General features: G+C 39.0%; 1 protein-coding gene across 4 annotated transcripts in view; it reads right to left on the bottom strand.

The window, feature by feature from the left end:
• Positions 1–731: 731 nt before the first annotated feature.
• The window catches only part of PNKP (Polynucleotide kinase 3'-phosphatase), a 38,897-nt gene continuing 16,970 nt past the window's right edge, over positions 732–22,658 (bottom strand). The window contains exons 6-15 of one of the 4 annotated variants that reach the window (XM_055068252.2): positions 19,225–19,292; positions 16,399–16,491; positions 12,041–12,142; positions 11,932–11,959; positions 9,830–9,906; positions 9,648–9,757; positions 8,986–9,030; positions 2,523–2,610; positions 2,393–2,460; positions 732–934 (exon numbers count right to left, since the gene is read on the bottom strand). In XM_055068252.2, the coding sequence (XP_054924227.1) occupies positions 811–934; positions 2,393–2,460; positions 2,523–2,610; positions 8,986–9,030; positions 9,648–9,757; positions 9,830–9,906; positions 11,932–11,959; positions 12,041–12,142; positions 16,399–16,491; positions 19,225–19,292 (803 nt within the window). In that variant the 3' untranslated portion in view covers positions 732–810. The remainder of the gene's footprint in view (positions 935–2,392; positions 2,461–2,522; positions 2,611–8,985; positions 9,031–9,647; positions 9,758–9,829; positions 9,907–11,931; positions 11,960–12,040; positions 12,143–16,398; positions 16,492–19,224; positions 19,293–22,658) is intronic. The other 3 variants (XM_055068257.2, XM_055068258.2, XM_050175367.3) reach the window with 3 other exon arrangements.

The following is a 22,658-nucleotide window of genomic DNA, read 5'->3' as shown; positions in this document are numbered from 1 at the left end:
TGCTTAGAACACACGTAAAAAGATGTCCCACCAAAAACGCCTATTTTTGGCCTGCCCTATTATAGTATTTACCCAATTCTAACGAGCACTTTTTTTTAAAAGGAAAATTGGGCCAGAAATTGCCTGCACAGTGCAATCGTACACGAAATCAAAACCGCCTTTGCCGCAGTTGTATGTTTTACAGCATAACATGGATGTACTGCGCCGAAGCTGACTTTAGAAAGCCGACTGCCAATGTGCATGCACATATTAAGTCCCTTGCTTATTTTTCGTGCTAAAGAATTGGGTGTGCGTTAGTTTTTACTTTGTCTTAAAGCTTTAATGTAATTTATACTTTTGTTTTCTGCTTCCTACACATAGAAAGTGGGAGCATATTTGATTCAGGAACTTGTTAGAATTGGGCAAATACTGCCAAATGAATCAGCAGTGTTTTTTGGCGTTCTTTTCTGCATGTTGCTTAATTCAACCTGCCGGATAATTCGATTACTTTCATCGGTTCTGCCAGGGTCTAATTAATGGAAGTCGACTGTAGTAAATTTCTTGTAAAAGTAAGTTATGCATACACTGGCTACGTAGTAAGCATGTGATCCAGAGGCACAAGCAAAACATTAAAGGTTTCCTTTGTGGTAAGTGTTCATTTTCATTTTGTGTCATATTATGTAACAGAGTTACTCTAGTGGAAAAAGCCTCATCTGGGCCTTAAACACAGCTAATGTTTACAGAAACCCAAACAATCTAAAGGTCACTTTTAATGAGCTACATTCAAAGAGGAAATAGCTGATCTTGCATGTTTATTCACTAACTGCGATGTTACTTGTCTTTGAGAAAGCATCTGTATAGCTTTTCATCTTCAGGTGCACCGAATTTGGGAACAAAGTTTATTTTTAAGATGGCTGAGAATCCTTCAGACAATCTTGGCTCCTTGAACTTGGACCTGGAAAATGATTTAACGAAGCACGACCATATTTCAACAAAATGTAATTGCTTATTGAAGGGCAGGCATCCATGAAGACATTATTGAAAATAATGTTCATTATCTAAGACTCTTGCATGCAAGAACAGCTGAGAGACACTGGGTATTTTAGTTAACAAAGAAAAAAAGAGAAAAGAAAAAGCAATGTCCTTTGGGCAAGTGAAACCAGCTGTATGTTGTCAGCAGCCTCCTGAAAAAGCCTCCATTATGTCGTGTTCTTATTAATTACTAGTAGAAGTAAATAATATTTTAATTATCAGCCTTATGGCCATAATGTAGGTTTATGGAGCACATTTGAAAACATCACTTTCAATTGTTAGCGACACGCTAGCCTTTGCACAACTTCTTTTTCCGTATTCAAAAGAAAGCAGCTGTGGCATGCAAGCGGTGACCTGTGGCAGCCTTTTAAAGGTGTTGAGGGCTTGCTTTGAAGGATGGAGAAAAAAAAGCTATGGGAACAGTAATGTATTGCAAACAACTTAAACGAATGTTTTCAATTGTGCTCTATGAACCTTGTATAGACACTGGGGCTGTAAGTTTAATTATAAAATAATGTCATAATTTCTAAATACTCAATCATAAGGAACACAAGAATACTGAAGACTTCTTCAGGAGGTAACATGCAGTTAGTTTCATCAGCACAGAAGGCATTACTTTTTCTAAAACTTACTCCATGTTGGCAGCGTGCCTAATATATTGAATGGTTGTGTAAAAGACAGACATTCCTCATTCCTTACACATGTTCATTAATGACAGCAGCGTGCACAGTATGTAAACAATAGCGCTCTCACGCTCAAAACATGTTGTATGGAAGTTTTATTTGCAAGTGGAAATGAGGGAAGTATGGGTGACCAAGTTAACTACAAGTTGGCTGGTGTCGAGCCCAAGCAATGGTGTTCCAGCAGAATTGCGGCTTGATTTTCTTTGTTGCAACATGCACTCGCACAGACACGATATATTCTAAATATATTCTTTGACAGAAAGAAAAAGAAGGGTGGTCCAGTTTGGCCTCAATGACAAAACTGTGAATGAGAGATGATATCTAGTGTTTGCTGTAAGGTTAGACTTAAAACCAATTAGCTCAGAATGCCAGGAACAATTCAGCAGTGCCAAGGCAGCACATGGGTTATGTATGAGAGATGTTGTAGTGCTGGGTTCTGGATTATTTGTGCCGACTTGGGATTCTTTAATGTGCACCCAAAGCATGGTACATAACCATTTTTGCATTTCATCCCCATCAAGATGTGGTAGCCATGACCAGAAATGAAACCCATGACCTTGTGCTCAGTAACAGAATACCATAGCCAGCCATCCAGAATGGCATAGCCATAGTCAAACTGGTAGCGACGGCTCGCCATGAACCACTGCATTGGGTAGCATGCCAGGAAAGCAGATTTCAAATATTTCAACAATACTTACCGATGGTTGTATAGCACCATGTCTGTGACAGAAACATGGGGTTGTCCCTTCAGCTTAATCTCACGAAACTGCAATTGTGAATGTCACAATGAAACATGGGTACAAAACTTATGGAAAGAACAGAACACACCTGGTTATTGTGCTTTGCTCTCTCCAGGGTGCAATCCATAACAAAGCACCTGCATTCACAGCCATGTTTCTTTGCAATGTCAATAAACCTGGAAAAAATAGTGCAACAGCTATCATAAAACTGATACATTAGTGTCTGTAAAAGTTTTCCAAGACACAGGAGGCGAAAAATACTATCTAGCTGTTTAGACATGCAATGTGGGATGATGAGGTACACTGCACAGTTTCTGGCTGCATGTTTCAGTTTCTAGGAAATTCAGTCATTTTTCAAATACTGTGTTGTAAACTTTTTTAGAGATGGTTTTAAACAAGATGCTTGCATCAAATTACTTAACTCCAAAATTAGGTAATCTTAATGAAAACACTTTCCTAGCTATGCAAATGCTGTTTCTGCACAACTGGTTTAGGCACTCTGGAAGATTTATGAAGTAGAGTCAGCAAATACACAGAAAAGTTGGCGACTATTTTAAAAATTTAATGATTATGGTATATGTTTATATTAGAAACTTGAAAACAATCATATTCAAAGATAATTCTATTTTGTTTGATTTTTCTAGAGCACTTGTGTTCTAAGATAATCATAATCAAATTTGACACTCAGTTTTCTAATTTCACATTCAGTGGTTGTAGTCTAAAAACGGACAGATGCACAAAGTGATGTAGAAGATTTTGTAGATCACACAAGTCTAGAAGCCAGGCAGAGTTGATAACAGCTGCTCTGCTGTCTGAGCAGTACCTGCTCTCAGCTGGCAAAAACAGGGAATAGTAACTGACTTCCCCATTTCCCCCACAGTAAGCTATGTCACACGGGGATGGGGAGTGAGACTTTTGCCTCTGAATGTGACATTAGTGTACTGAGTGTCAAAGTTGACAATGAATATTTCGGAATACAAGCACTCTGAAGGACTCAAACAAAATAGGGTTGTTTTTGAATATGATTACCTTCAAGTTTCCAACAAACATATATCACAATTGTGGAAATTGAAAGAAAGTCAAATCTTTGTTATGTATCTGCAGACTCTACTTGTTTATAAAATTGTGTCTGCTAAAATGCATAAACCACCCTAGCAAATAAATACATGTGCATAGCTAAGATAGTATTATTTGCTTAACTGTGCACTTCTATTTAGGTACACATTAAAGATAATTATAGGCCTAATCACAATAGGCTATTATGGCACGATCGGTCACACTATTTTGTAACTATCGCATTGTGCTGGCTTTTCCAAGAAAATGAATAGTGTACGTGTGCATATGAACATTACTCATGAACTTAATCTCCTCTATACTCGTAAAAATGCACTCAGTGCACGTGCCCCTTCAAAGGCTGCAACAAAATGAATAAAAGTGCAAATCTTTTTTTTATTCACTGGGTTTAACGTTCCAAAGCTGCACTATGGGTTATGAGGGATGTTCCTGTGGAGAGAGCTTTAAACTAGTTTTGACCACCTAGGGTTCTCTAACCTGCATCAAAATATCAGCACACAGTATATTTTGCATTCAGACTGCGGTCACCACAACCAGGGATCAAAAGCCCACATAACCATGTGCTCAACATGAGGATGCCATAGCCATTAACTCTTTCATTACCATGCCTATTCAAATCAATCACCGGTGATCAGCGCTTTAGATCGCCAATTTTGACATGTTGAAGCCATTTCTTATCCACTTACTGAACCACTGACACTGAACCTTCAGAATCAGTTTAAATTTTTGCGCTCCAGCAACGTTGTGATTTTTGATGGACCTTTTTGCGAACTAATGTGCGTATGTTGTAGCGACAAGAGGCATGGCTGTCACCTTCTGCTGCGCTCGAGAAATAAGCCCTCCACTCACAATTATGCTGCACTAGCATCAAAATTTTGTAATCAAATGACTTCCAGCAAGTCAATTAAATTATATCGCTGGCTTTGCCGTCTGACAGTGCTGAGCGTTGATAATTAACCGAAAATGACGCCAGCTGTTCACTAGTGAGCTTTGGTTTGAAGTCCGAGTCGTTTTATTGCACCAAAGTGTACTTCTGAAAGTCTGCTGCATGTCCAACATATGGACCTGGCATTTTCAACCCGTTTCCAAGAGTTTCGATTTTACTTCTATAGTAAAACCCAGGTAAGGGGTACTGCCCGTGTCACTGCGCAGTTATCGAAAGTCGCTCCCATGGCGTCATCCCACGCGGCTGTGTTGCGAGAAAATCTTCGTGCTCAAAACTATGCTGCACCTGCACTTCAATTTAGTGATGAGGACTTGAGTTATGATTCCGAAGATGACAGCAAAGCAGATTCAAGCTGAAGTGGCGACAATGTTTTGAGTCAGCATGGGACATCTGCAGCTGTTCACCGGCGAGTTTCCTTTACAGCCTTGAGTGATCTCCTTCCTTGTGCGCGCTTATCTGCCAATCTTTTTGCACGACCTGAGAGCTCTACTGATTATCTTCAGGATGCATACTACGCTTGGCTATGATGTGCTGCCATCAGCAGCAAAGAAACTTCCATTCATGCCAAGAAGGCCGCCCATAGCACATCGCAGAAGAGGTGCATGACTCTAGACGAACTGGTGAAGTACGTTCCTTGGAGTTCTCATCGGACCATCCTCAGAAGGTGCCGAAAAGGGGGAACTGCAAAATGTGTTATGAGGACCGCAAAGTTAACGAAAACCAGACGTTTTGTGGGAAAAGGCGGGGTGCACCTATGCTTCACAATATCCAGGAACTGCTTCACCGTATGGCATGAGCGATGAACTGGTCTTAGTTTCTTTTTTGTATCCAAAAAATGGCAGTGTACTGAGCATTTATTTTTTTCGTACTCTATTTATTTATTTATTTATTTATCTATTTATTTATACATACTGCAGCCTCAATGAAGCTATTGCGGGAGTGGGATGAACAACAAACATTTATAAACAAGATTGCATGAATTGTTTGTGGTAGTGAATGGATGTTGCCCGGTAATGAATTCTAGACTTCAATTGATGGAAAAAAACTGTGTTTAAAGAAATTAGTGCGGGCAAAAATGGTTGAGATATTTAGAGCATGGTGACTCCTCGTACATGAGGGTTTGGAAAAAGTCAAATAGTTATCTAGAGAGAAGAGGTGAGGAGAATTGATTAACGTGTGAAGGAATTTTAGGCATTCAAGACTGCAATGCTCAGCAAGAGAAGCGAGACCAAGTAGGGGAAGAGAGTTAGATGGCGAAAATTCCTTGTCATATCCCCTACAAACAAAACGCACTGCCTTTTTTTACACTGATTCTAGTTTTTTTGAAGTCACACTGTTTGTATGGATTCCATACAACACAGACATATTTGAGGATGGGGCGAAGGAGGGTTTTATATGTAAGAAGTTTAGTTTCTTGAGGAGCAAGACGCAGTGTACGATGTAAGCAACCTAGTCTTTTAAGGGCCTTGTTACAGGTGACATCAATGTGTTTCGACCACCACAAATCGTGTGTTAGTAGGATACCTAAATATTTGAATTCGAAGACCCTATTTAAAGTAATATTGTTAAAGGCCTAGGCAAAGAAGGAAGGGGATGAGCATCGTGTAAAAGATATGGAAACAGTTTTGGAAAAGTTTATGTTCATTTGCCATGCTTTGGACCAGTTACAGAAGTCAGCAAATTAATTGCTAAGGACAACATGATCAGCTGGGGATTTAATGGTATGATATAAAATGCAATCATCTGCAAAAAGGCATATTTTAACTACGGTGCGTAGGGGGAGATAATTAATATAAAGCAGGAACAAAAGAGGACCCAGTATTGAGCCTTAGGGAACCCCTGATGAAACGGGCATCAAGGGTGAGTTGTAGAGTTGAAACATACATATTGCAAATGCTGGGAAAGAAAGTCCAATATCCAGCCAACCAAAGACGCATTTTTTAGCATAGCGAACAGCTTGTGCATAAGTTTAGGGTGCGAGACAGTGTCGAAGGCCTTTGAAAAGTCTATAAAAATAGCACCAATCTGGTCACGTATGTCTAAAGAGCTGCTGATGTCATGAACAAATTCTGTCAATTGTGTTTTAAAGCTAAGGCCACATTTAAAACCATGCTGGAAAGTGCATAAAATTTTGTTAGTTTCAAGAAATTCCATAATATGTTTAAAGATATGTTCGAGTAATTTACATGAGTGCTGTTAAGGATATTGACCTATAGTTAGATAACAACTGAACGTTACCTGACTTAAATTTTTACCAGATTAAATTAAAAATTACCAGACTTAAATTCCTTGGTTATTTATCTTTGAAATGTACACTCTGAATTTACTTTGATATTAATGTTTTCGTATATATGTCTTTTTCTTAATTTTATCATCTAGCAGCAAAAATGGTGCTTTCTAGAATTTTGATGTTTTACCTAATAATTTTTTGGGGGCAATGTATGCTTTTGGAAAGAGCATTTCATTATGCACCATAAGCTATGCTGCAATGTGTGCTGCAATATTATTTGTAGTGGAAAATAATTTTTTTCCGAGACCTATAAAAATGACCATTTTCTCGCAGTAACGAAAAAGCTAAGCTACCATGGCTCAAACGTTCACAAGGAGGTGCACTTCCACACACTGATTTTTCTCACTTTTTTTTATAGGGGCCCATCCTGAAACACCTTCTTGTGAAACCTGGGGAACATGTTTGAATAAGTGTGGTTCCTTTTTAGGAATATACAGGGTGTTTCAGCGAACACTTTCAAAATAAAAAAGGAATGCCTGTGGCAAATAGCACAATTCTAGTCCATGAGCTGGTCTACTTGAAGAGGCAGACATTAGTTGCACACAAAATTGAAATGCATAATCAACTAATTAAAAAAATCATTAAGTTTTTAACCAATTATATTATGGCACATACTGCAATAAACAAAGTCTAGTGGGTGAGACTGCAAGGAATATCCACTTGAATTGTGTGGCTGACACGATTTACGAAATATGCGCTATCAAACTTGCTGTGAAAATGCACTGTCGTTCCACTTACTTTCTTAACAAAATGTCGTCTTACGCATGGAAGCACAAAAGTAACTGGAACGCCAATGCATTTCTCTGCCAAGTTAGGAAATTAATATCTCAAAACTGGTGTCGTTCTGATAATTCAGTCGAAGTGGATCCGCCTTGCGAACTCCTCGACTAGAATTTGTAAATTGCAATATGTGCCATAAGGTAATTAGTAAAAAACCTTATTGTATTTTTGCTAATTAGTCGATTATGCATCCCATTTTTTTGTGCAAGTAATGTTCACCTCTTCGAGTAGACCAGCTTATGTAGACTTGTGCTATCTGCCATAGGGAATTTTAAAAAATTTCTGAAAGTGTTCGCTGAAACACCCGATATTTCCAAAAGCCTCTTTTAAAAGGGCCTCATTTGAATGGAGATAAGAAGAATGCAATGTTTACTTTCCCCATTCCCCCTCAACTCATTGCTTCCTCTCAGCTGGAGTAGCTCTGTTAGCAGTGTCCTGCCCCCCCTATCGCCTTCTCCTTGCCTTTTCTTCTTTCTGCGATGTGCATATAGTAAACTTCTGAGGTTGCCCTACAAAGGTGCCTGACGGTGACAGAGTAGTGGTGACACGACAGGCAGTATGCATTAACAACTGCCGTTATCCTGTTTCCTGGAAAACCTGGAAGAGTGTGCATGTACATAGAAGCTTGTGTGCAAAAGTAATTGGTGAGGATCGCCTAACAGGCGGTGTCTATCGGCAGCTGTTACCTGAAATGGGCTGGTAGCTGGCCGGCTGACAACTGGCCATAATATGTTGCGAGATGTTGGATGGAAATGAAATGACCACCATTTATAGTGATAGAATCCAGCACGCTGTTTGCGATTTAAGTGGGAATTATAATTAGAAATTGGCAAGAAAGCCTCAAAAACCAGTAGGTGGCGTGGCCTGGCGGTGAAATTTTGGTACTCCAGATTTAGTGTATGAGATTACTGTAAGTAAGTTGGCTGTTGTCAAATACAGCATACTTATTGCACAAAATTGCAGTTCGTATAATATTAAAATATGCATATTACAAAGTAAGGAAAGTCCACGCCAACAAGTAGCACACGCACTCCACTATGCATGGCAGTGCACATGCTCTTGTACGTGCCTCAAGTTTCCGAGTAAGTACCCAGAGTTGTGTGGTCTCCCTGTGAGGTACAAAAGGCCATCGACTAGATTGTATATAAATGCCAGCACGAAAATGTTAGCACACGCACGACTACGGCAACACGCTTAACTGCGTATCTCGCGAAAAAGCATTGTTTCGCTTTCAAGAACTTCACTTGGCTAAAAAACATTCTTGACTGGTTAATGACCAAAGCAGTTGGACAGGAAACCATGAAAATACACAACTGGTATCGTAGAAATAATTTAACACTTCGGAAAACATGAATTGCAGAAACATCAGCTTGATAAACAAAATAATACTCTCTCCCAGCTACGGCCGCACTTGTCGTCTGCCTTCCACCAATGCCAGCGTATAATCGCTAATGCACTCACTTATCGCTGTTTTCAGCATGCTTCCAGTGAACAACTACATCCTCACTGCAAATAGAAAAATTCTGATAAAAAAATCTTCCACGGCGTTTTCCACATTACCACTTCATGATTAGACACTCTGACCGGTAAGCCTTCCATTGGAGTAAAAATTAAAGAAAAAGGTTACCACAAAAATTGGTTGTTAGCCCCTTTAATAATTGCCACAAGGTGCCCTTTTTAATAATAGGAGCAGCTATCATCAAGTCACATTTGTTAGCTCCAAGCAACATGTATAACTACAAAGCTTGGCTGAGACACAGAGCTCGATGATCTACCCACAGTATGTGTACACTTGCAAAGCTCAAAGAGTGATTCAAGACCTCTAATAAATGGAAATCATCACTGAATGCCTTCAAGGCCGAAGGGGGCTTATTTATTTTGTCATAAATACAATTTAAAAGAGCAGTGATCTGAAGCATAAACTTTAATTCGAGTATTTAATCATATTTAGGTACATTTCAAAAACATTTATGTTACACACACATTCCAAACACCACTTTTATTGTATGTTGCAGTATGTATTTTAAGATACCTAATGAGGCCGTCAGAATATTCTGATTGGAAAGAGTAGATGAAACATTTACTTAGCATTTGTGATCCATTAGTTAACACCATGTATTTACCTTTTTCGGCTCTCGGGGTCCGGGTTAGTGTTGTCTACCACTACACTCTGACCACGCCTTAGTGATTTTTCACATTCCTCAATGCACTTCTGTGACGACTTCAACATATCCTGGAAACCCAAATAACACATATACATTAATGAGTGAGCAAGACTGCTTCTATAATGGGTACTAAAACTTACCACCAGCAAACTTACACGGTTAATATGAGCATACTGCTTTGATACAAGGTACTCCTTTGCAAAGTGACTCTTACCAGCTGTTGAAGGGACACAATAACCATTAGACGCTGTCCAAAAGCTACAAAAAATACTTTTTATGCTGAGTATAAATATTTATTCTGCCTTTATTTGAAGCAGGCCTGCCACACAATTACAATTTCTCCTCACAAAGCTACATTGTGCTACAGGAAAGCGTTAGTCGTTGCTGCTTTTTCAGTGATTAAAGCACAAGAAATATATGCTACCAAAGAACTTATTTCAATGTAATATATAATAAATCTAAACAGCATACATTATAAAATTATAAAGGAAAAAAAAGGAATAAAAGCTAACAAAATTGTTTAAATTCTAGGGTGGTTTTACATGCCAAAACCATAATTTGATTATGAGGCATACCAAAGTATTCTGCATTAATTTGGACTATCTGAGGTTCTTCACTGTGCACCTAAATCTAAATACACGAGTGCTTTTGCATTTCATTCCCATCACATTACGGACGCTACGGCTGGGCTAAAACTTGCGACCTTGAACTGGCAGGTGGAATGAAAGTTGACACAATCATAAAACCCATCATAAGTACATGAGTAGTTCACGTCAAATAAACACCATCCATGCACCTTGCACAGTGTAAAAGTAGATTCCACTAAGCCAAAATACACAATATAATGCAAATTTAATGAGGAATTTATCACTAGTTCATGCACAAGTGTTTGTTGCATAATTTATGCACAGTTAGAAGTTCTTTGAAATATGTTATCTGATAATATGACAAAAGGATGTTTACTGCAAGCCATTTGCTTACATATATTAAATATTAACATAAGAAAAGACTACTTTTTCCTACACTCACACAATGCAGGCCGCTCCTGTTAAATCATCTGCAAAGTGAGAATTCTCACTGAACATAAGTGCTTTTCTAACTTGAGAAAAAAATATACTACTATATTTAATCTGAAAACTAAATCAGATCAGCAGAAAATGACGTCTGCAGTGCTACACACAAACTTAAATAAAAGTAAATTTGTCTAGTCTACAATAACCACAGAAAACCAACGCACCGCTTTTGGAATTTATTTTGTAGCACTGAAGTATTAATTTGTCATAAGCACAATAACAATGTTATTTTCAGTAACAAAGAAAGCTAGTGAGCATAAAATGAGATCCCTAGTGGTGCTTTTTGCAGAAAAATACTACTGTTGATGTTATTTATTGGCACTAACGATGGCACTAAAATTTAATACACTGCGAGTGATGTGCGCTGATGGCATCTTCTGTGGTAGCATCCCACATACATTACGTCACTGCATGATGTCAAAGATTTTTCATGGATTTAGGATTTTCTGCAGAAACCTACAGAAGCTGCCAGGTTCAATTTTTCTTCATATTCAAATAAAGTGGAAGCTAACAAGCCTTTGCAAATCATGGCCCGTGTTAGAAGCCACATTAGAAATAGTGGTGCGGGCACCCACCTATCACTTTTGCATTGCTTTCTGGCATACATAACATCTATTTTTGGTAAAGGTTGCCTGTTAGTCATTCCAGACACATAAACTAGCAATCTAGTAGCTTTCTCCATCATAGCCTACAGATAAGAAACCAAGGAGGATTGTTTGGGGCAACTAGGAAGACAAGATGCACAGAGGACAGCTGCCAGTGTATCCAAAGAAGACAATTATCTCAACGGGTGAAAATGACACCTCAATTATACCCTAATGATGATGAATTGCGAAGGCATAAAGACTTCACTGCATTCAATGGCAGTGAGAAAGACAAGACTAATAATGACTACTGTGTTATAAATGAAGTTGCCATTGGCTTATGATGAAAAAAAATGGCAGTGCTAACCATTTGTAAATGCCATTCGTAGTATCGCTACAAGGTTATGTTGTTAAGCACAATATTTCAGAGTTGTCACATGCAGCAACAAACTTCACATTTAGCAAATCTTCAAGTTTGGCCCTGCTTTGTAAGGACACTCTGTACGCAAGGTGTGTTATGCTTAGTGTCCAGATCTCTAAATTTTCTACCAGGTTCAGCAAGGAAAAAGAAAAGAATATACTTGCATGCGGGATATCCAACAAGCACCACAACCTTTGAAGCACAAGAAAAGGAACAAAAATTAGGAGGTATATTTTTCTTCTAACACACGAGCACTATGACCTTGAAACACACCTCAGTGTGATCTGCTGGAAGGTCATCACCATTAAAGAATTTGCTTTCACTTGGCTTTGCAGATGCTACAACTTCAGCAAGTGGGAGATGTGGCACTTTGCGCTATAAACACCAGATAGAGAGAGAGAGAAAAAAAAGATTAATAAATGCAGTAAAATGCGGTGACAAGTACTAATGGCATTATGATAGCCAAGTAAAGGGTGCAAAATGGTGGTTCAATAGTGGTTAACACAGGTGCACAACAGAATCGGGTCTGAACCCGATTTCTCCCTGAAAAGCCACCTTTAAAAATTGCAGTCATTAAGATGCACTGCACCACAAAAAAGGCACTGGAATCTGTAAATTAAGGTATAGATCACAAGTGTTCTTCAGTCACCTGTTAGTTGTATACATAATGTTTCAGAATGATACACTTGTGCTGCCATACTCATCATTTTAACATCAAGCTGCAGTATACTATAGTAATGGTCCCAGTAATATGTGTTTGAAGTGATTATACCAGCCTTGGCCTGGGTTACCCTTCCACTGCTTCTACCGAATATTCTTGTTATGTCATAGCAAAGTATCCTTGAAGAGTTTTGCTCAAATATCTATTCCGAATGAAACAGTACAACAAGATGAAATGTCTGCTACAAACATCAAAATAAGGAGAGTCATCTCACAGCTTTCCAGATAAGCATTTCTAGAGCACACAGTGGCTAAAGCTGAGAGGACACAAGTACTACTGAACTCAATCCTGTGCTACACCACACTAAGAAAATTCAGCTGTAACTGTGTTGCAAATACAGAACTGTTGCGGCTATGTTCAAGTATTGTTCTCCCAGTTAGAATGTGTAGAAAGGCTCAGCAGGTCTGCCACACACATAGAAACGCAGTGATTTTAATTTTAAATAGTAATGTATATGAGCAATAATTCAGAAAAAAAAATGTTCAATTGGAAAATAATTGCCCTGGTTCAAACTTTTTCTGACTTGTGTGCAAAAATAAAGTGCTTGCATACTTTGTCCAGCAAAGAACTAGTGGCTTTCACTGTTAAATAATTTCACTGGTAAAGATATCTGTAAGATAATGAAAAAATTGCTGGCTCCCCCGTAATCAAGAGTAGATGTAAGCATGAAATGGCAACTGGCAAAGAAGACTGGTTGGAGAGGGTACTAGCCATAATCTTAAAATGGGTGTAGTGCATGTTCGCAATGGCACACCCCACCATCCCACACTGCACCACGCTATCCTGTGTACTGGTTCATATGGATGCTGCCCAGGTAGAAGAAGAAGATCGGCTGAAGGCGGCATGACAGGCAGCGAAAGATGCCAGGGAGACAGAGCGCACTGCCCAGCTAGAAGAAGAAAATCGCCTGAAGGAAGCGCCATGTCTTGAGGCGACGCAAAACTTGCGCCGTGGGACTCGCAGACCACTGTCATTCAACACAGGTAACCCTGTCTCAGTGCCAAAAGATGATAATCAAATCTATAGTGCCCTGTATCTGCCTTTTTAATGTTACTATTGGAAATGACAAATAAAACTTCAGCGTCGTAGAAGTTACAGCTTGAGTGATATTGTAAACAAACATTAGGAAGAACTCGGTAGCAATATTTTTTGTAACTTGTTTGGGCAGTAACTAGTGTATGTAATGCGGTCCTGTATAAAGGTTTCGGGGTCACAGACCACATTTTCTTAAGTTTTGACTGGTTGCCCGGATGTTCTCGTTTGAGATCCTGGATAACGGCTCTGACTTTTGGCTCAAGGTCACTTGAAGGTCACCGACAATGGGAGCTAAAAGCATTTCATGCTTAAAAACTTGAATGGCATGAAGAAAATCCCTGATATCTTCAATACTAATGACTACAAAGATATTGCACACTTTTTACCCTCCTGGAAGATCTAAAACTTTAAAACTAAGGGCCCTTATTATATACATTAGATCATGCACACATAAAGACCACTACAATATTGCATCAACTCAGTGCTATATTCTAGGACATAACTAAAGCATAAAAAATTAAAATTAATCATATTCTAGGGTTTTACTAGTCAAAATACAATCAGACCATGAGGCATGTTGTAGTGGGGGATTCTGAATTAAGTTTGACCAGCTGAGGTTCTTTAACATGCACCTAAATCTAAGTGTTCTTGCATATCGCCCCACCTCGAAATGCGACTGCTGCAGCCGGGATCAAACCTGCGACCTCGAGCTCGGCAGTTAAGCACCATAGCCACTACTATGGCATAGCTACCATGGCAGTTACAACTAAATTACCAGGACAGACTAAAGCTTCACTGCAGAAATTGGTGTCAGGGTGCCAAATTGTACAATCCTTACTGTTAATTATCTCAATCTTCAAAATCCAACAACCTGAAATAATGTACAGGAAATAACTTTTTGGCCCTTACACCCTGCTACTGCAAAAGACACTAAACTGAAACGCCATCTTTTACTAGATGGTAAGCTATGCTCATGAATCTCAAAGAATTTATTTTGTAGAAGATTATTCATTATTGGAGAAAAATGCAATTGAATTATGAATTTCTCTCTGAATCAATACCTTGCATGTAAACCACAAGGGCAATGATGAAAATAACATAAAGAAGCAGTTAGCACAACTCTGGACATGACATCTTAGCGTAACACACACAGTCACGAACACCACAAGGACCCAAAACAGAACCTGACACTGCCACTTCTGTCTTCCATTTTAAAATCACTTTTTTTTCTTTGCTTGCTCTCGATAGTAATAAAATGGCTTATATGGATGTTCAGACAAATAATGTAATATAGCATCCCTTAATTTTATAAGTGTTAGAATAGCGTAGCTTTCAAACTGAACCAAATACAGATATTAGAGAAAAACAACCTTCGAATACCAAATACTTCTAACTTTTAGACTAAGTGAAATGTAAAAGTTACACAGAGTACACTTGGCAACAAAAGGCTTATTTACATTATTTGACACATTTGATGGTGTCACCAACTGGATGTCAGGTCAACTGAAAAGCTTGTAAGTGAGAAACAGAGGAAAGGTGATTGTACCTGGTGCACTACGAAAATGACCAAGAGAAACAGAGGAACAGCATCTCGCCATGCGCGCATAATATAGTGTAGTGCTCGTTGAAGAAACTAAGTGCAATACTGCAGCACTGCGCACCGTTTTAAAGGAATCTAAACATGGCAAGATGGGCCAAATAATAATTTGCTGAGCCTAAATGAGTCAGCAAATATGTAGACTCCCTAAGACAAGACATGTTTATTAACGGCTGGAAACCATTGTGTAGAACGAACCTTTTGCATGCATTCGATCAGGAACTGGTTCATCGGTGCAATAACTGTGCTTCTCCTGTCTCCTGCCATAGAATCATTTGGAAAAGTCTCCACTCTGACTTTTTTTTTTTTTTGGAACAACCGTTATGTCTTTTATAGTATTCAAATTGAGCGAATATTTGACACCTCCAAATAGTTAATTCTCATATTGAATATGAATCAAATAGCAAGAACTATACAATTTGTATTCAAAGTTTCAAATATTCATACACTCCTACTTAATTTTGCTCTTTAATGTCTCATTATTATTTAAGAAGATAAGCTATATATATAACTTACAGCAAAGTTAAATAACAACTCTCTACAACAAATGAGAGCCACTGATATGAAGAGTTGCTTTTTCATTGTAGGATAAGTAAGATGGCCTTTTGGTCAAAATATGATGGAGACAAATGAGGGGTAATTATGTTCAGTAACAGCCAACAATATTAGTGGCCAGAGTGTATTTCCTTAGCTCCTTCAATGTCATGCTATTATCCAAAATTCTAACCAAAAATGTCCAAATTAGTTTTAAAGACTGCAGTTGCCAACATGTTTTGCCTCCTCAGAAAATACATTTCTGCTTGCGCTGTCCCATGGATTGTGTACTGCTGTCTACCAAAAGCATTACTAAGCACCGAGATAAAAACTAGTTTCATCCATCGCATTCCTAGAAAATGTGAAGCACCGCTCTTTTACTAGAAACGCGTGGACGAACCCAGCTTGTCCAAGGCATGGAAAGGGTTAAGGAGACTGCATTGGCCGTTGGGTCAAGCAAATTGTACAATGCATCGTCTCTATATGTGGGCTTTCTTTACAATTCTTGCAAATGGCCCTTAATTCACAAGAAATTGGCCTCATGAACTGCAGTAGAGGCATGGCCATCTCGAAAAATTTAGCGCCTGCAGGTTACTCTGATGTTTCAGCATCAAATGAAATTGTGAAAAATAAAGATGTTAAAAAAGAGAGGTAAAAAAAAAGATTTCCAATCTGCACCTAAAGACGCAACAACTAAAAATAGGAAACATTCTTTCTGGAATTCAGGCATATAGCAATACTCACGGGGTCAAATTGTGGAAGATCAAATTTAGCTGCACGACTCCTCAAAAAGAACTCTTCTGGAGTATAAAATGTAATTCCAATGTTGAGGGCAAACTGAAATGAATTACAATGGTATTGTGTCACCTTTTTCCTTTCCTAACATGTTGGAAATGTTACCTAATAGAAATGGCAAAAGAGACGCGAGAGAGAGAGAGAGAGAGAGATCTTTATTTAAAAGTAGAGAGGTTTGCCAGCATAGAAGTATTCACCTACATGCTACTCTGCAAGGGAGGGGGAAAGGGGAGAAATGCAATATGACAATAATAAACAGGATGCATGCTGGTGCTCCGGTGCAAAGATAATCAACAACATTAATTGTGTTTGTATCTGGTACATTTCAAAAGCACATTTCTAAAAGCAGCCACTGCAATGCATGGTATGGCGCACGATACAGTCATAGTAGAGCACAGAGATGAAAGATGCTATTTAAAGCCAGCAGAAACAGGGAAAAGTTTATTACGTGAAGCCAGCATTATGATGTTAAACAAGGTCGAATCAACAACAACAAAAACCAAAAGCGGTATAGGAATGAGGAAGAAGCATAAGCTGACTCTCTGAGCAGAGTGTATGCTTATAACTGAGAATATTTCCTGCAACCTATACTGCTCAACACATAACTATTGCTTTCATTTCTTTGCAATTTAAGTGAAAGAACATTTAGATGAAAGAACATCAGTGAAAGCATATTTCAGTACATGTCTACACAGATTTGAAGCCACAGAGTTATAAAGGAAATCAATATTATATGGTCAAAGTCACTGCCTTACTAACATGAGTAATAAATCGGCAAGGTTTTCTTAAACTGCACCTTTTAATGCACATGGGCTACTAATTCAGGTGAATGGCAAATGGATGTGTTCGAATAACGAACTGGGTGGTCTGATTACTATTTTTATTTTCAACAAAATTTTTATGTGGGATAGGAAAAGCTGCGTCATGAAAGGAATCCACCGTGGTTTTGTGAAATACCTCATAGCATATCTGCAAAAGAATGGTTGAATTAGTAAAGGCAAGGTGCAAAAGACCAGGACTCAAGAAGAACACAAATGACAGGACCGGCGCCACTCACAACTAAGTTTAGTTGTGAGTGGCGCCGGTCCTGTCGTTTGTGTTCTTCTTCTTGAGTCGTTTGTGTTCTTCTTCTTGAGTCCTGGTTTTCTGCGCCTTGCCTTTACTAATTCAAGCATGAAACAACTAGCCCAAGCAAGAGTTTTAAAAGAATGGTATGTCACTGAAAGTAGAAAAAGTTGCTTTGTTGATATTAGTAAATTTTGAAAATGTGGATGCTTACATGCGAGAACTAAAACACTGTACCAAGTAGGATTTAATATGATAATTGAAGATCACGCTTCCTAAATACACACATAAGCTCAGCTCTTTCTGATGCTAAATAGAATGGAAATAATGTACAACGTGGCAAAGTTGGCTCAATTAGGCGATGTTGAGCGGCTTACTAGGATCGCTTATACTCAAACACGAAGCTCAAAAGTTTGGTGTTTCCTCAAATATTTGTGCTTTTTGTAGAAAAAGTTAAAACTATAGGCTCAATGGTTATTTGAAGATTAGTCTAAGGAGGCCACAATTTTTGCATGGCAAAATTTAGCATTTTTTCTGAGGGCTGTTAAAAGATACAATCATCGTTTATTTTCATAAAAAAATTACACCAATGTCCATTTAGTACTGACAATTCAGGAACTTCAAATACATGGTATAACATCTTGTTTTTAAGTTAAAAAACTAACCACATATTTGAACCTATGTATTGTCCTTCATACGATTCAAACAAAGAGATGAGCTTGTGTGTGCATGTAGGAAAAGTGATTTTCAATTACAATAATAAATCTTACTCAGTACAATGTTCTCGTTCTTGTGACATCCTCGCGAGACCCGAAGGCAGCTCAAGGGCATAACTGCTTTTTCAAGTCAGTTCTTATTATGGACAGGTACGTTAAGAACGCAAAAAATACTACTATGATTAGTTTCTAAAAGCAGCAACTCCATGCACATGGACAATGTAACCGTCTCGTCATGTTTGCTATGGTAAAGCCCCGTTTTCTTCACCTAAATGTGGCGATCAAGACGTAACATTGTGTGATAGGTTACCAAGTTGATACTGCCTCCTGGAAATTCATGTCCTCTCGCGGTATTCAGAATGGACTTCATGGGCACTTTTTGTTGCCTGCGATGACACAGTGGTCTAAATTAATGTCAATTTTCTCAAACGCTGACGGCACGAATCTGACTAAACTGCTTCCAAACACTTTATCAGGCACTTGCTTCATATTCAAGGTGAACATTTATGTAATAGTTTCCAAGTTAACATTGAAAATGTTTGAAGGAAATGTGCAATGTAATGTAAAAGAAGACTCTGGAGAATATAAGCCTTCAAATTTTCAAAATTTCCTAATCTCAACAAAGCACACTTTTAGCAATGTACCATATTTTTTGTAGAAGAGCTATGTGGCATTTCACAAAACCAAGGTGGATTGCTTTCATAAGACACTTTTTCCCATATTAAACAAAAGAAAAAATTTTAGAAACAAAAGATAGTAATAGGACCACTCGGTCTGTTTTTATCTGAACATGCTCAAATGTTAAAAGCAAATGTTGTGCATAACAGGTTTAAAACTCAACAATTAGCACAAGTGAAGAAGCGGTGAAGCATAAATGAAGAAATCCTTAGAAAGGGATCTGAGAATAACGGGCAGCCATATTCAAGGCTATGAATAAGAATGTTTCTGGAACTAAACATATTATCCACTTCGATAGTAACGTATTGCTACCAACCAGTCTGTCTGAACATGAAAAATCTTTTTTGCGTTTAGGTTCCCAGTTTGCTGGTCTCCCTGCAGCATCTGCAGAACAGACAAATTATGCCAGAATGAAAAAAGCAATAATCATAATAAACACACATTTGCACAACTATAATTGACCTTGAATCAAGCAGGGATATTTACACAAATTTTGCCAGTATGAAAAAAGCAATAACCATAATAAACACATTTGCACAACTATAATTGACCTTGAATCAAGCAGGGATATTTACTATCTGCTGTTTCCGCCACAAAACAGATAAATATATTTGAATACTGATGGGCCTCTAATAAAGCATGTGCAATGGCACAGAGTTAAGCCCACAGCAAATTCATGACTTGCCTATACTCTGCCTCACAATAATTTGACACTCGAGTGGATGGTATGTGACATGCTCTGATGCTTCGGACTGTGCTCATAAAAAAATGTACACCCTTTAGGGTGTAATATTGTCCCACAATGACAATCATCAATTCAAGTGCATTTCCTTTCTTAAGTACTGCGCACCCAGCACTCTAGTCAAAAATGCAATGCATATCTTGGCATGCCATATCATTCCCGACAAGAAAGTGGCAGGTGCAGTGAAAGGCCACTGAAATAATTTTACAGCGAAGCTGTATATGGATAGGGTTCTGGGCATTTTTGTTCTCTGTGAACGAAACTATCATCATGAATGCCTCATACCCCCGTAAACAAGCAAAAAATGCAATGGCTCATAGCCCATAAGGCAGAGGCTACAAGTACTCAGCTAAGTGAAGCGAACAGTGCTTACATTCATTCTAATCACACATACAACATATAGAACAGCATGTCGAGAACTGCCACGATAAAAGGCTCGTACCCTCGTAAGCAATGGCTCATACCGCCCTAAGCAAGCAAAAAATGTAATGACTCACAGCGCTGTAGGGTTCATGGCTACTCACTTTGCGTGGGTTAGGTGCGATGACGCTACCCCTGTCATCGTCTTCGGTGATTTCAATGTGAATGTGTCAGTACCGAAAAGGGAGCGGTTTACATGTTTCGTGTTGCAGACATATCGCTTGAGATGCCACACCGATCCGACCCAGTGGCATACGTGCATCGATTTGACATTATTAAAGAATGTGTTTGCAGCTGCGAGTCAAATAATGACCTCCGATCAAGATGTGCGTGCGTGCGTACCTTTCGTCACGATGACCACCCATCAAGACAATAAATGAGTTCATACCTTTGTTCAAAATTCTGTGTCACCTCTGTGCCGTGTGCTAAACAGCTTCACTGGTCATCCACCTTCACAGAGTGGAATGACTCATTTTTTTGTACTACAAGAGAGTGCCACCTAGAGTACCTCTCATGGAAAGCTTTCTCATAATTTTATAACAGCGGGCTATATTAAAGAGATACAAGTGGTTATGCATTACACTTCTCTTAAACTGCTGTGTTCCCCCTCAACTCATATTTCATGCAGCCATGGCTATGTCCCATCTCCTAGGGCACAACATTGTGCAGTGACGCAAGTGTCAGCTACTTAGGAATGCTTTGAACTGAGTGTGTTCCCAAATCTCTTTCTGATGCAGTTTTTCTCATTACTGTGGTGATGGTAGCCTTAAAATGAAGTTTATATGCAGCGCTGCACTACTTCAGCATGCCCCCACTCACTGGAGCTTACTCCCTAAACAATCGTATAGTCTAAAAACATGAGAGCTGCTTTACCAGTGTTCTCGAGGTATTGGTAACTCCAGAATCTGTTACTTGTGCTGGTAACACTGTCCAAATAAACAAAGATGGCTACGACATCCAGGTTCATAGTAGCTCTTTTGCTTGGTGCTGTCATGTTTCTCGTTTGTGGCGTAAATCGATATGTTTCATAGAAGCCAAAAAGGTCCTTGCTGTCAATGACCTTATTTTGATCTGTCTCGAGGCTTTCAGTGACGAAACCTCGGAAATATTTGCGCTGCACATGCCAACGTCCGCCCTGCCTAGCGAGTCCTCTTTAAGGACAAAGCGAGCCAGAGGTTAAAAAAAGGGAAGTGTTTGTGCGTAGCAGGCCTCTTAAAGGTGCAAGTACTTGTTTCCGGCCAGTAGCCAGTAACGTCTGTCCTGCGCTCCTAAGTTAAATACCGTTGTTGTGCACTGTTGTTAAGTTACCTAGTCAATGTGTCTTGGGATAAAAACAAATGAGAGTTCAGTTTGTGAGTCGGAGTGCCTCTTTATAGTTAGCTGATACGTTTGATAAGGTAGTCTGCATGTGATGCATGCAGTATGCAGGTTCAAGGTAGTGTCCAGGCTTGGGAACACAGCAGACACCAGTCACCCATAGGAATTCTCAAACCCCGGCGAAACGCATGAAGTAAATAACAACCAATCGGAACAAGCTGCATTTCTTTCAACAGGTTTCTGAAACTTAGTGAGGGTTTTCTTTTGAGCAATGTCACCTGTATTAGTGTAAATGCATGACTTGAGAATCAATCAAACCAGCTGTAATGGAATTTAGCTGCGTGCATAGAGTCTGAGAGCAAACTAGCAGTGCTGTGGTGAGGTCAAATGCTCCAAATCTGGAACAGGCGCTGTTTGCAGTTGCTTCTAAATTTCTTGTGAGCAAATATACTGACAACTCACCGCGCTGAATGAGCAAACAGCATCTTCTACTTACACCGCTAAACTAAAGCATGCTATCAAAACAATATGTCGCTTTGCAGCATAAAGAGTGTCATGATCAACTTGAGACCTTCCGAGCTAGTTATTGTTCCAGGCACCGATCCCCATGGACAGAAGTACATTAACAAGAATATTCCTACTGCTTAAAGCACTGGTAACACTAATGCATGGACAGAAAATTAAACAAAACCAAATGAAGCTTAGAGTACATCACTACTTTAATAAAGTGCCTGCCCAAACAAGGTACACTCCGCGATTTGAAACGCCGGCTACATACTTAAAATATATAAAAAGAAAGCAAGGTCCGACTCGCTGGGAATAAAGAAGTCCGAAGTAAAGTGTTTCGAACAAACCAGCACAGTATCAGTCACCTTTTCTCAATGCATAAAATTCTTATCCATGTCAGCCTCCGATGCGCGTCGTTTGCTTTCTTAGGGAAACTATGAAATCATACAGTGCTGTCTTTCTACCGCGATGACATGCATAATAATACAGAGCAAAATTCTTTCAACATCCATCTTTTTTTCTTTTTCGGGCTTGCGTGCGGCGACATCATGACACTTTGAGAACTATAAACAATGTTGCAGTGCACACTGTAATGTGAGCACCTGAGGCCTAACCTAGATCGACTGGTTCTTGATGCAGCTGCTAGGGGGCAAGCATTTAGTTGGAGTCGCAAATAGCATTGGCACGATTCATGTTTCTACCCTCCAAGTCTCACTGGCAACTGTCGCCAATGCACTACTATTAACCTTTGTTACGTTTTGCTC

Source organism: Dermacentor andersoni, chromosome 1, assembly GCF_023375885.2.
Source record: "Dermacentor andersoni chromosome 1, qqDerAnde1_hic_scaffold, whole genome shotgun sequence".
Lineage (NCBI taxonomy): Eukaryota > Metazoa > Arthropoda > Arachnida > Ixodida > Ixodidae > Dermacentor > Dermacentor andersoni.
This window is presented reverse-complemented; position numbering and strand designations above follow the sequence as displayed.